We start from the raw sequence: 14838 nt of genomic DNA on the forward strand, positions 1-14838 counted from the left end.
AACATCCTGTTTATCAGAACAAGTGCTTTAACTGCAAGATGTACTGACCGCATTAGTATGGGAAGTTTGGATATTGCAATATGCGTTTGGAAATTTGCAACATGCCTTATTGTGATAGAGGCTCAAGGTAAACCTTAACCTTTTCTTTGTTAAGTTAAATAGATTGAACTCCTTGAGTCTATGTACCTAAATGGGGAATAAAAATTTGATAATGGGCTCTTCAGTCTAGCAGACAAAGCTGTAACATGATCCAGTGGCTGGAAGTTAAGCTAGACAAATTCAGACTAGAAATAAGATGTACATTTTTAACATTGAGGGTCATTAACCACTGGAACAACATACCAGAAGTTGTGGTGGATTCTCACTCATTGTAAATGTTTGAATCTAGTGCTGAAAAGCTAGGTCTTATTACTGGATGTTTTTCTGAAGGGCAGGCTCTAGTTCAAACCCAGCAGTTGGACTTGGAGCAGGAATTACTCCAGCGCAGTCCTATGACCTGTGTTATGCAGGAGGTCAGACTAGATGATCACACCGGTCCTTCTGGCCCTTACATCTGTGAATCTCTGCCATTGCCACTCTGGGAGCAGAGGGGGCCCTCCTAGCACTGGCAGTATAGGTGGGGGTGAGGACTATAGGGGTGAAGCCACGATACCCCCTCCCCATGTCATGATGTGCTTAGAGCTCCAGGCTGCTTTGGTATGAACATGGGTGAACGTTCCCTCTATAGAACAGCTCTTGTTTCAGTCAAGAGACTTGGAGGAAAAGCTGGTGTCTCAGAAACTCAGGGACCTACACATGGCCTGCTGCAGATCTGAGCAGGGCAGCAGTGGCTGGTCTGTACAGGTGTAACCCACACATCTCCTGGGTGTGGTGTTCTGTCCCATCTAGTGGCACTGAGACCATTTAGAGAGATATAGAAAATGAGTCTGCTCTACAGCCTTAGCTAACAGCCAGTTGGCTTTTAATTCATGCGGTAGACGCTCATGCACTAAGCTCCAGAGGTCCCCAGTTCGATCCCGCCAATGACCGGGGTCTGTCAGTGTTACACAGGGATCTGCACACGGAGGCACAAGCTACACAACGTTGGGAGAGGAAAAGGGGAAGCAACACAAAGAAGAAAACAGGGGGCCGAGAAGCAGAGCTAAGCCTTGCTATCAACAACACATATAGTGCTGTGTCCTGTGAATGCCACCTCTCCTGCAGCTTCCCGGCAGGCTGTGTGACAGGCAAGGAAGGTTGTGGCTGTGCAATGACAGGTACTTGGGGTATTGAACCTCTAGCACTCAGGGGCTGAGTTAAGTCCCCTCGCTGGCCCTGTATGTTATACCCCCTGAGGCTCAGGCAGAGACAGGGATTCACAGCACCCACAGCAGTGACATCAATGGCTACAACGTCTGCTTTGCCAGAGGGCCAGTGCAGCCCGATGTGTGGGCAGTGCGAGCTGCAGAGGTGGTGTTGCTGGAACAGCTGAGGGATAGGCTAATACAGGGCACTGATCCCTGGGCAGCCCCCATCTCCTGGAGAGCCCAGGCCCTCAGCTGCAACGGAGAAGGTGCCTCCCCTGCAGGAACCCCACAGAAGGGCGCTGGTGGCAACAGCACTTGCCTCCCCTTAGGACAATGCCTCCCTTTGGGTGCAGGGGCCAGGCTGGGGCAGGGGTGCGGAATTTACAACACCCTGGGCCAGCTTTAGCGAGTCTGATCCTTGATCATTAACAGGTAAAGCTTCTCAAGCCTTGCACTGCAGGCTAAGCTCCCGTTCAGGGCACAAAGATGCCAGGATTCTGGATTCAGCAGTGGATGGGCCCAGCAGAACAACTGGGTCCCATGCAACAAGGCAGCATATGTAGGGGGCTGTAGGTGAGGGCTACCTAGATGTCAAGGGAAGGGACTGGACAGGGGGCCTATAGAGGTTTGGGTTGGGAGAAAGATGGGGTCACTGGTGGAAGAGAAGCCAGAAGTGGGGCTCTCAGATGGTCATTGGAGAGGGCCTGAACCTGAGAGGTGCTGAGCACCTGCAACCCCCATAGATTTCTGTGTCTGCAGTGCACTAGGACTCAGAGTTGTGGATTCAATTTTTGGCTCTGCCACAGATACTGTGTGACCTTGGCCAAGTCACTTAATCGCTGAGCCTCAATTCCCCATTAAAACAGAGACAGTGACACTCACTTTGTTTGTCGAATCTATTTAGATCATCAGCTCTTTATGGCAGGGACTGTCTCTTATTATGCGCATGTAGATCGCCTAGCACCACAGAGCCCTGATTGTGGTTTTAGATTTGTAATACAATTGTAATACAGGTGTAATTGTAATACAAATAACAATAAATATAATCCCCACAGTTTGGGGAAAAGCATCTGCACATTTAGATGCTGCTTTGAACCAAATTCCTGCATCTGTGGTGTGTGCTCATCACCAGTAAGAGATGCACACAGATGCAGAGTCAGCACTCCGAGCAATGAAGCATTAGCAATTCATGTTGAAAGAATAATTGCATGTTACCTGTCTCTTCCTTAGTGATATAATTCTCCTTCCAGTACTCTTTAGCGCTGACCGTATAAACGAGATCAGCCTTGTTCAGAATTTCTGAGTCACTTGGCAGTATTTTCTAAAAAAAAAACAAAAATCAAACAAACAAAAAACCACCCACACAGAGATTGTGTAAAAAGTGGGGTTATTTAAGCAGCTTCAGAAAATACATAAGAACGGCCATACTGGGTCAGAATAAAGGTCCAGCTAGCCCAGTATCCTGTCTTCCCACAGTGGCCAAGGCCAGGTGCCCCAGAGGGAATGAACAGAACAGGGAATCATGAAGTGATCCATCTCCTGTCGCCCATCCCCAACTTCTGGCAAGTCCTATTGTCACTGCAGAATTCCGCCACAGTTGGTACAATAAGTGGTGCAGTAAGTGTGAATTGAATCAGTTGCGTATCCTCAACCTACCCCATTCATATCAGGATCCAGTTCAAAACTGCGCTTCCTCCCTCCAGCGGCAAACTCCTCTGTCTCGTCACATAATCTCACCATTGTTGGGGTGAGAGCCTCTTCCCCTGCAGCTTCTCCCACCAGGAACAGCCTTGTGAAATTTCTGCCCCATCAATGTCCCAGCTCATCTCTCTCCCTTTCTGAGGCCTTGTTTCCTCTCTCCCTATGTTACCAGATTCGTTTAAGGAATGCTTTGTGCTGCAGACAAACAGTGCATCTTAAATTCCTAATTCTGTATTACTGTGAAACGATGGGATTTGTGATGTCAAATTTTCATTGAGCAAACACCGAATCAAGGATCAGCTTTGTCTGCACATTGATTTTAATGCCTGGATCCCTTATTTATGACTCAGACTCAAACCACAGAGGATGGTCAGCTCCAAACACACAAGTTTTTATCACTGGAGGTAAAGGAGAGTTCCCTAATGGGATTTTCAGAAGTGCCTAACAAGGTTAGGCAACTAACTCCCATTGGAAGTTGACAGTAATTAGGCACCTGAAAGCCAAGATAGATCTGGCCCCAGAATTCAATAGGGCTTAGAACTTTGTGTGTTGACATCGAGGTTTTTATAGTATAGTTGAGACCACCTAGAAATCATCACATCTCATGGAAAAATACTTGCTTACAAATGTTAGTCCAAGGACCATCACATTTACTATTGAAATATAATAGGAATAGGTTTCCTGAAACTAGAAAACCCAGTATTATACTTTACCTTGAGCTTTGTCTTCATGCTATTGCTTTTTTTCCTTTTCACGGATGCGTTCCTCTCTAAAATGGCATCGTGTTTGGTTTCTATAGGTTTCTACATTTGGAAAGACAATGAAAGCTACTATAGGTAGTCCCCAAAATGTTTTCATAGATTTTAAAGCCATCAGACACCATCTATTCTGGTTTCCAACATAACACAGGGCAAACTTCACCCAGGAATTTCTGCATCAAGCCCAGAACTTATGATTGAGCTAGAGCAGATCTTTTAGGGCTTGTCTACATGAACCAGTAATGGTAACTATAGGGATGTGATTTCTAGAGCCCACTAATATGTTGCACATTAACTGGCCCATGTGGACCCTGCCAGCGTGGGCTAGAAGTTCCCTAGTGTGCTTTTAACATACTGCTGTTTGAAACAGCACTATGTTAGTAATAGTCAACATGGATCGTCAAGAACAAATCATGTAAACTGAATGTAATAGCTTTCCTTGATGGGGTAACAAGCCTTGTGGATGTGGGGAAGCGGTAGATGTGGGATATCTTGACTTTAGTAAGGCTGTTGATACCGTCTCGCATGACCTTCTCATAAACAAACTAGAGAAATACAGCCTAGATGGAGCTACAGTAAGGTGGGTGCCTAACTGGTTGGAAAACCGTTCTCAGAGAGTAGTTATCAGTGGTTCACAGTCAAGCTGGAAGGGCATAACAAGTGGGGTCCCACTGGAATTGGTCCTTGGTCTGGTTCTGTTCAATATCTTCATCAATGATTTAGATAATGGCATAGAGAGTGCACTTAAAGTCTGCAGACAGTGCCAAGCTAGGAGGGTTTGCAGGTGCTTTGGAGGGTAGGATTAAAATTCAAAATGATCTGGACAAGCTGGAGAAATGGTCTGAAGTAAATAGGATGAAATTCAACGTACTCCACTTAGGAAGGAACAATCAGTTGCACACAAAGAAAATGGGAAATGGCTGCCTAGGAAGGAGTACTGTAGAAAGGGATCTGGGGGTCATAGTGGATCACAAGCTAAATATGAGTCAACAGTGTAACGCTGTTGCAAAAAAAGCAAACATCATTCTGGGATGTATTAGCAGGAGTATTGTAAGCAAGACACGAAAAGTAATTCTTCTGCTCTACTCAGCACTTATAAGGCCTCAGCTGGAGTACTATATCCAGTTCTGGGCACCACATTTCAGGAAAGATGTGGACAAATTGGAGAAAGTCCAGAGAAGAACAACAAAACATGACCTATAAGGAGAGATTGAAAAAATTGGGTTTGTTTAGTCTGGAGAAGAGAAGACTGAAGGGAGACATGATAACAGTTTTCAAGTACATAAAAAGTTGTTACAAGGATGGGGGATGAAAAATTGTTCTCCTTAACTTCTGAGGACAGGTAAAGAAGCAATGGGCTTCAATTGCAGCAAGGGAGACTTAGGATGAACATTAAGAAAATCTTCCTGTCAGGGTAGCTAAGCACTGGAACAAATTGCATAGGGAGGTTGTGGAGTCTCCATCACTGGAGGTTTTTAAGAACTGGTTGGACAAACACCTGTAGGGAATGGTCTAGTTATTACTTAGTCCTGCCTTGAGTGTAGGGGACTGGACTAGATGACCTCTCAAGATCCCTTCCAGCCTTACCCTTCTATGATCCTATGGTAAAGCTCACAGGGAACTTCTAATGCATGCTGGCCAGCTCCACATGAACCAGTTAATGACTAACATGTCAGTGCTCTTCACAACTCACGCCCACGACCCATAGTCCACCTTACTGCTCTGTGTGGACACGCCTTTGGAAAGACAGTCAGTCTTGATGTAAAGACTCCAAGTAATGGCCCCATCCTAGGTAAGTTGGTTCAATGATTAATTACCTGCACTGTTAAAAAAAATGTGCCTGATTTCTAGTCTGAATTTGTCTAGTTTCAGATTGCAGGCACTGGATCTTATTAGGTCTTTTTTGCTAGATTTAAGAGTCATCTGCTCTCAGAAATCTCTCTCCCATGAAGGTATTTGTAGCTTGTGATCAAGTCACCTTTTAACCTTCTCTTGGCTAAATTAAATCAATTGAGCTAACTGCTCATTATAAAAAGAGTTAAACAGGATTATTGCTTTCAATAACATTAATTTTATTTTTGGTTCATGTAATTTAAAAGTATCCTTTATTAAGGTTATTATCCCAGGTTAGTTAGTGAGGCAGATATCGCTGCATGAAACATAAAAACCAACTCTAGGGGAGTTAATTAGTACTGTAACCTGCAGCACATCTTCAGTTCCTAATTTGGTCTTGTTCTGGAGCCATTTTACACTGGGAAATACTCGATCAAGGCTTGTTTTGTCTGTGAACTGAACTTAGTTCTTTGAACCCTTGTTTACGACTCAGAAATAAGCCATAGAAGGCTAGAAAAGATGGTCTAATGGTTAAGACACTGGACTGGGACTTGAGATCCAGACTGAATTCCCAGCTCTGCCACTGACTCCCTGTGTGCCATTGGACAAGTCACTTAGTCTCTCTGTGCCTCAGTTCCCCACCTGTAAAATGAGGATAACAGCCCTGCCCTGCCTCACTGGGGCATTGAGGATAAATTCAATAATGTTTGTGAGGCATTCAGATACTACTGGGATTATGGCCATAAATAAGTGAACCCATATGGCTAAAAAAACAACAAGGAGTTCGGTGGCACCTTAAAGACTAACAGATTTATTTGGGCATAAGCTTTCGTTGGTAAAAAACCCACTTCTTCACATGCATGGAGTGAAGATTACAGATGCAGGCATTATTATGCTGACACATGAAGAGAAGGGAGTTACCTCATAAGTGGAGAACCAGTGTTGACAGAGCCAATGACACCTCCTAATCAATTATTGGGAGTGGACTACGTCCACCCTGATTGAATTGGCCCGTCAACACTGGTTCTCCACTTGTGAGGTAACTCCCTTCTCTTCATGTGTCAGTATAATAATGCCTGCATCTGTAATCTTCACTCCATGCATCTGAAGAAGTGGGTTTTTTACCAACGAAAGCTTATGCCCAAATAAATCTGTTAGTCTTTAAGGTGCCACCGGACTCCTTGTTGTTTTTGTGGATACAGACTAACATGGCTACCCCCGATACTTGACTCCATATGGCTAAGTCCACTCAACTTTGTTGTTAATGTTGCTCAGCTGCCTAAATTCTAATGTCTTGCATTCCTCAGGGCTCCCATGTATAGCGACGGCCTTATTGCTCCAGTTTTACAGCTGGAGAAGCTAGGGGGCACAGAGGTTAAGTGACTAGCCCAAGGACACACAATGAGACTGTTACAGAGATGGGATGAGAACAAGGGACTTTGCAGCTCTCATGCCACTGCACCAGGCCTCTCTTAGGATATTTACCCTATTCCAGCTGATGATCAACTTCCTTCCTGAACTACAAATGCCGATAGCTCTTGTAATTTTACCCTGATTGTGGGCTAAACTGTCTTTTTCTTACCCACTCAAAGCGAATGGGGGGCTCACATGTGTAGGGTGAGCAGGTGATACCTAGACTGGGCCCATGGATGCTATAAATGCCTACTGTTTAAAAAAATTAACCCGGCAGCTCCTCTTACAGTAATCAGGACTCTTGTTAGCAGCCCTAGTGGATGACTTCCATCTTCAGAAGACAAATCAGTGACCCCTCATTTTTGTTTATGGAGAGTTCCTTTTTAAGACTATAATTTGTTTTTTAAAAAGTCTGCAAATACTCACGTGTTTCTCTTTTCTTTCCCTGGAAAAAAATCAAAATGACACATTTAATCAGGTATGGCAAACATCAAAAATCCTGTCATGCCCCTTGCACATAACTATGTGCAGGGGGTTATGGGAAGGTGACAATATACAGTCTGGAAAGTAGGAAATGGGCTTAGCATATTCATAAGCATGGCCAGACTGGATCAGACCCGAGGTCCATCTAGCCCAGCATCCTGTTTCTGGCAGTGGCCAGCACCAGATGTTTCAATGGAAGGTGCAAGAATCATTGTAGAAAGCAAGTATAGAATGACCTGTTTATTCCTAACCCCTGTGACACAGAAGTGAATTGGTGGTTCGCAACTCTTGTCAGATCTAACATACTTGCTACACCTCACACACTGTCATCATGATATATATCCAAAAGTTTGCATGTAATATATCATTAATATTCTTGCATTATGTACATACATATGGTCAACCCACAAAGAACTTTACAGATGGGCAGGAAATATGTGACTAAAATATGTGTAAACCAGGCATGTCAGGGGGAATTGATAACTTTTCTCCAGACAAAGGAAAGAGGCAGACATCTCAGACCAGGTGTGCCCAATTCATTTGTATCTCAGGTTGCAAGAAGAGATCATTTGCATTGTAAAAATCACCAGCAAGGGAGAAGACAGCCTGGAATCTACAGGAGACAGATTGGCAGCCACACCCAGCAGGGGAAAGGAACTTTATCTGGGAATACATTTCAAAGGCTTACTGGACTATAAAGAGAGGGGGAGCAAACCCATAAATGATAGATCACTTAGGGGATTCAAGAGGCCAGAGCTCTTGAAATAAGAGGTTACTTACTGTACTGGAGGTTCGTCAAGATGTGTGGTCCCTAGCTGTACTCCACACATAGGTGTACATTCACGCCATACACTCGAGTCCTGCTTTTTTTCCAAGCAGTGTCTCTTGACCTGCATGTGCGTGGTATGTCCTTTTGTGCTCCCGACTGAGAGTGTAAGGGGCAGTGCAGATCAACACTACTCCAGTTCCTCCTCTTACTGCACTGTGGTGAAGTCCGAAGCAGAGGGACAGGAGGGCAGGTAGTGGAATACAGCTAGGGACCACACATCTCAGAGAACCTCCAGGTACAGTAAGTAACATTCTCTTCTTCAAGTGATGGTCCCTGTGTGTATTCCACACGTGGGGGACTTGTGAGCACGGATCAGTGTGGTACTGGGTGCAAGGAGGCTTATTGTAGAGTCATTTGCAATACACCTCATCCCATGGCCTGTTTCTTCCTAAATCCCCTGTGACACACATACCAGCTGGTGGTTCACTACTCTGTGTCAGCAACTCTCGTCAGGCCTGGCATACTCACTACACCTAACATACTGTTGTCATGATACATATCAAAAACGTGACATATAACATATCACTGGAAAACTTACTGTTCACTGACCATTAATGTTCTTGAGTCATGTACGTACCATCAACCTATAAAAAACTTTACAGGCAGGCTGGAAATATGTGACTAAAATGTATTTAAACCAGGTGTGTTGGGGGACTTGATAAACAGGTTTTCTCCAGACAAAGGAACGAGGCCAACACCTCAAACCAGCTGTGGCCAAATGTAATGGGCTATTCATTTGTATCTGAGGTTGCAGGAGGAGATCATTTGCATCGTAAAAATCACCAGCAAGGAAGAAGACAGCCTGGAATTTACACCAGACCAACTGGCAGCCACACCCAGCAGGGGAGAGGAACCTTATCTGGGAATACATTTCAAAGGCTTACTGGACCATAAAGAGAGGGGGACTGAACAATTACTTGGGGGATTCAAGGGATCAGAGCTCTTGAAATCACAGGGGGTTGAAGTTTCTGGGAACTGAGGGTAGGTGAGAAAGATTGTAACTTGCTGATGCTTAAATTAAGTTTTAGTCATAGGATAATGTCTACACTGGCAGAGTTACAGTGCCGCTCAGAGACCGCTGAAGGGAAACTGCTGTTGTGTGTTCACACTGACAGCTGCCTGCACAATAGCGTGTTCACACTTGCAGCAGTATTCGGAGCGGTGCACTCTGGGCAGCTATCCCACAGAGCATCTCTTCCTCTTCTGCCGCTAAGAGTTGTGGGAAGATGGAGGGGGTCGCAGGGCATCCTGGGTCCTGTCCCAATGCCCAGTGATGCATTGCTTCACATCCCTGCAATCCCTGTGCTTCCGTCCGCATTTGACGCCATCTTTCAACGGTTTGTGTACTCCACACTCTGCCTCTTTGGTCTGCAGGAATGGATCCTGAACTGTTGACCAGTATGCTGCTTGCTCTGACCAACACATAATAATAATATGCTCCATAATATTTGTGAAGGGAAGGGTGAAAGCTTCACTCAGGGCTGTACCGCTGAGGCTCAGCGCCTGGAAGCTGAGTTTGAACAGCCAGAGACCAGGGCTATTAGAGGGGTGCAGCGCTGGGCCATAAGGATGCCTTGAGGCAGCAATTTGAAGCTGAAATCCACTAATATTTGTTGCTATGCTCGGGAGTGCAGCGCTTGTAATGCTAGGAGGTGATTGTGATTGGTGCAGACGATGCAATATGAAGGTTTAAGATAATTTTCTGTTGATTTTCAGGGCTCTGTTTCCTTTCAATTAATAGAATAAAGATTACTTTCAAACCAACTCAATTCTTGTATTAAAAAACAACAATCGGAGGAGAGAGTCAAACAAAAAAACACATCAACACTGAGGGGGATTGGGGAAGGGAAGATCCAGGAGGAGGAGGGGGCCCCAGGACAGCTAAAGATCTGTGTATGTCCAGGGATCATATCCAGCCTTCTTCTCTGGAGTACAATGCAGCGGGTACTGTACTTCAGCAGGGCCAAACTGCAGAGGGAGGGGTGTTGAGTGCAGTGGGTGCAGGGAGTCTGCAGTGCTGGACTGTGACGGGGTAGGAGTGGAATGCCACGGGTGCAGACTGGAGTCAGGAGGTTGATAAGAGTGTGTTGGCTGTGTCTGGGGGACACTTGAGGAAGAGTTTTGCGACAGCGGCTGCAGGGGAGGGTGGGCGCAGAGCTGCTCGGTTTGCATTACTGGTAATGCCTGGAGCGTGTCTGCTTGGTGTTCCATAATGTTTAAGAGCCGATCTGTAGCTTCATTCTGGCGTGCCGTGTTCTCCTTTCGGTCCCTCTTCTCGCTGTCCCGCCATTCCTTCAATTCCTGTTTTTCGGTCGTGAAGTGCATCATAACGTCATGCAGAAAGCCCTTCTTAGTTCTCCACGGCTGCTTTCTAATTCTGCGCAGCCGTTCAGCTGGCGATAACAAAGAGGGAGGCTGGGCACCCAAGGTCATCTCTGTGAAGTTTAAGTGCAACGTTTTACAGAAGCGGTATTGTTTGCAAGACACAGACCACTGATTCAATGATTTAAAACACAGCCAGAGTTCACATACCTGTCACTAACTGGATGACCCCAGGCAAGCACACATGAGCCACAAGACCCCCAAAATGGTGAGTAGCTGCAGGGGCAAGGTAAATCAGTGTTCCCGGACCCTATTGTACACTGGGCATGTGGCTCTTGGGGGAGCCAGCACAGTAGCGGGGGCTGATAATCATTCCTGTCCCCACATTTTCCACAGGATGTGGTCATTACGGAAGATATCTGGCTTCTGAGGGTGAGCAGGGAATCAAGTGAGGGTCTTCTCCAAGACTGCGGCTTCCGCCCTGGCCCTTATGCGGCTTGCCTGCGTGCAGCAATGATTCCCCCTATGCCCGCCCTCCCTGTGTGACAGCAGAGTGGCGTGGGACAGTTACCATTAATGGGGCAAGAAACAAAGTAGCTCTGCCAAAGAACCTGCGGCAGCGGATTGCCCAGTATCTCCATGAGAGTTGCCTGGAGATCTCTGAGGGAGATTCCCATAAAGTGAGGGATTCAATCAACACCCTGTTCCGCCACTCAGACTAGGCATATGGTGGAACATGCATCATACAGACACAAGCCTGCTTTCTGCAACTCTCCTGCCCCCAACAACTCGCCTCAGCGATTCCCAGAATCAAATCCACTTACCAGGGGCCTCCTCTCCTGTATGCGCGTCACCAAGATCCGACAGCTGTGACTGGCTAGCCTCCTCCGAGGTAGAAAAGAGCTGGCTGCATGCATTTCTCACTTCCGAGTCATCCTCTGCCTCTGGGTCCCCCTCCTCGTCCAAGATCTCCTCCACCGAAATATCCAGAGTGGCCTTCGCAGTGGAGGTGGGGTCACCACTGAGTCTCGCGTCCAGCTCTTTGTAGAGCCGGCACCTCGTGGGCGCAGCACCGGAGCGGCAGTTTGCCTCCCGCGCCTTGTGGTAGGCGTTCTGCAGCTCCTTCACTTTGACCCTGCACTGCAGTGTGTCCTGGTCATGGCCCCTTTCCGTCCTGCATCGTGAAATCTGTCCGTAGGTACCATAATTCCTATGGCTGGAGCGCAGCTGGGACTGGACAGCCTCCTCTCCCCAAACACTGATGAGGTCCAGCAGCTCGGCATTGCTCCAAGTGGGGGGTCGCCTGGTGCGTGGAGCAGACATGGCCACCTGGAAAGATGCACTGAGACCACTGCATGTATCACCGAAGGGAAGGGGACTTTCAAATTTGCAAAGGAATGTACGGGGTGGGGATGACAGTTGGTCACCTGAGGGCAGGGCAGTAGAATTCAAACCGATGACCAGAGAGGCGAGAACAGGCCTTGTGGGACACCTCCCGGGGGCCAATCGCAGCGCTGTCATCACCGCAGAGCTGTACCCCCGGCACAGAAAGCTCTATGCTGCTCGTCGGGGTGGTTTTTTTACAGCGCAGTTTCTGTAGTTTCTGCCCACTAAGGAGCTTGGCAGTGTGTACACCTCGGGAGTTACACCACAGAAAGCTGCTTTACTGCACAGAAACTTGCCAGTGTAGACAAGGCCTTAGAAGCATGGTTTTATTTTTGTTTGTTTGTAACCTTTTCTATCTTCATCCCTTATATCTGAACTCACTTTAAACCTCTCTCTTTGATGAAATAAATGTGTTTTACTTTTACCTAAACCAGCCCAGGCCATTGATTGAATTGAAGTGATTCCACTACCTCAGGTATTCCTTCAGATACAGCTTATCAGACTTGGTGACCACCAGAGCGATGTCACTGCACATCCCGCCTTGGTAAGCTTTGATGCTCTCTGTCAGCAGCACTTCATGGACTTTGTCCCCCACAACTCGTTCGATGTCGCTGATAACCCAGATGACTGAACATTTATTGATGCTCTTAAGGAGAGAGAGAGACAGAGAGACAGAGATAATTATATCTGGAACCAAAGAGGTAGCCAGGCTCCATCCTGAGACATGCCAAGCACCCTGGATTCCCCACTGACTGCAATGGCAGTGCAGAGTGCTCAGTCTTTGCAGGATTGTGCTAGCAATTTGCAGACTTCAAGCCCTTCAGCTGTGTGCCACTCCGGACTGTGCTAGCTGGGGGTTCTGTGCTGACTGCTAGGGGTATGCCTACACAGCAATTAAACACCATGGGGGAGCGAGGGTCCCAGAGCCCAGGCTCCAGCCCAAGCCGGAACATCCACACAGCAATTTTACAGCCCCAGAGCCCGAGCTCAAGCCAGCTGAAGCGGGCCAGTTGTGGGTGTTTAATTGCTGCGTAGACATTCCATGGGATAGCCCAAGTGCAGAGAAGATAAAGGTCTATCTGATCGTTGCAGGGTCTGCACTTCTGAGGAAAAACCTCAGTTTCCCAGTGAAGTGTGGATGGAGAAAGGCACTATGGGTCTCTGATGCTACAGGAATCCAGGAGCAGCAATGGATCCAAGCCTGGAAGCACCATTAGCTAATATCAGAGGTTCACCCTCACTATACGGTGTGGACGCTGGTTCTGTTCATTCCACTAAAGCCTTCCCCAGGCCACAGAGCACACTGCCCTCTCTAGAGCTTTCCTTCCTTTATTACACTGGAATAATAACATTAGCACCAATGGTTAAATGCTCTCCAGCCAAATAGCATATCAGCATTTTCCCCCACACACCACAGAGCTGGTAAGTCACCTCTTTCCACATTTCATCCCTTTTGCTGTTGTAATCTCCTGTCCCGGGAATATCCATAAACACGACACCTTCCGGAATCATGTCAGACTTCGGAATAGTCACTTCCACGTATTTGATTAGCGGCCAGAGCCGCATCTTGGCTTTCTCTTCCTCCTGTGCTGGCTCCTCCTCATCCTTGTCACTCTGACACCGCACATAAGGGTCCAGTTTGTCAGAGAGTTCTTTTGCCTGAAACATGATAAATAAATCAAACTCTGCCCCTTCATGGTGATAGGACCTCAAAGTCATCCGTGAACAGTAATTAATTGAACAACCTGCCACCTGGGCGTGTTATGAGACTAAGTTTCGTTTCCCACCATTTACAGAGGAGGAAACTGAGGGGCCGGGAGGAGCAAGAACACGCAATGAGTCATTGTCTGAGCTGAGAATAGAGTCCAGGAAGTCTAGCCTCCTTCCACTTCTGACAGAGCTTTCACAAGAGCTAAACAGCATGGTGGAAGCACAGAATCTCCCTCTCTGGTACTGCAGAGGACACCTGAGAGAGTCACTGTAGCCCGAGGCCTGATTAACTTTCTCTAGCATCCCCCATAAGTCCCTGGGAGGTGGGCTGCTGAGGGCAGAGGGTTACAGCTGCCTCTGCATGGCTGGCAGTAGAGCTGATCAGAAAAGCAGAAATGTTCCCTGTGGTCAATTCCTCAGGGAAAATTCCCACCTGAAATTTGGGAAGAGAAAGGCAGGAAATCCCCTGAAAATCCCAAAGCCAAGATGACATTTTTAAATGGAAACAAAGCAAAACAATTGTTTCACAGTGATGATTCACCACAAAGTATTGTTGCTTTGGTTTGATGTCCCTGATCAGAAAAAATCAGAATATCAGTTACAATGCACATTTTCCTGCCTAATATTTAGACTTCAAATAACCCAGACTTTCCCACCGGAAATTCTTTGGGTCAGGAACTGTTGCCAAGCTCTAGGTGGCAGCACTGGAGCTGCCTTCCTGCCAGGGGGTGTGGAGGAGTGGGATGGGGCAGGCAGAGTTCACTCCCTCAGTGGGACAGACTGGGTTAATCTCCCTGGGGAATCCCACAACAGATTCATGCAGGAGGGGACAATTTTGCCCTGAGTTTTGCCTATTCCAAGTTCTTTGGAAAAATCCATTCTAATCCAGCAAAGCTGGTTTGTAGCTAAACGTAAAGCTGAAAGAGGCACCTGCTGAATTTAAATGTTACCACCTTTCCTTAAAGAGAAACAAATAAGGGAGGTTGCACTGAGAACGGGGACAGAGGGGTATGATTGCAGCACACGGAAATGTACCCAAGCTAGCTTTGACATAGGTACCGCACAGACCAATAGCAGTGAAGCTGCAGTAGCACGGACGTCTGCGTGGGCGAGCTGC

At 46.8% G+C, this 14838-nt stretch overlaps 1 protein-coding gene across 1 annotated transcript in view; it reads right to left on the reverse strand.

Annotated features, from left to right (window-relative positions):
- The window catches only part of NUGGC (nuclear GTPase, germinal center associated), an 81268-nt gene that overhangs the window by 46265 nt on the left and 20165 nt on the right, over nucleotides 1-14838 (reverse strand). The window contains exons 7-11 of the mRNA XM_084623191.1: nucleotides 13443-13670; nucleotides 12482-12657; nucleotides 7418-7436; nucleotides 3701-3790; nucleotides 2502-2607 (exon numbers count right to left, since the gene is read on the reverse strand). Coding sequence (XP_084479317.1) covers nucleotides 2502-2607; nucleotides 3701-3790; nucleotides 7418-7436; nucleotides 12482-12657; nucleotides 13443-13670 — 619 coding nt within the window. The remainder of the gene's footprint in view (nucleotides 1-2501; nucleotides 2608-3700; nucleotides 3791-7417; nucleotides 7437-12481; nucleotides 12658-13442; nucleotides 13671-14838) is intronic.

Source organism: Lepidochelys olivacea (assembly GCF_965140295.1).
Source record: "Lepidochelys olivacea isolate rLepOli2 genome assembly, chromosome: 3".
Classification (NCBI taxonomy): domain Eukaryota; kingdom Metazoa; phylum Chordata; order Testudines; family Cheloniidae; genus Lepidochelys; species Lepidochelys olivacea.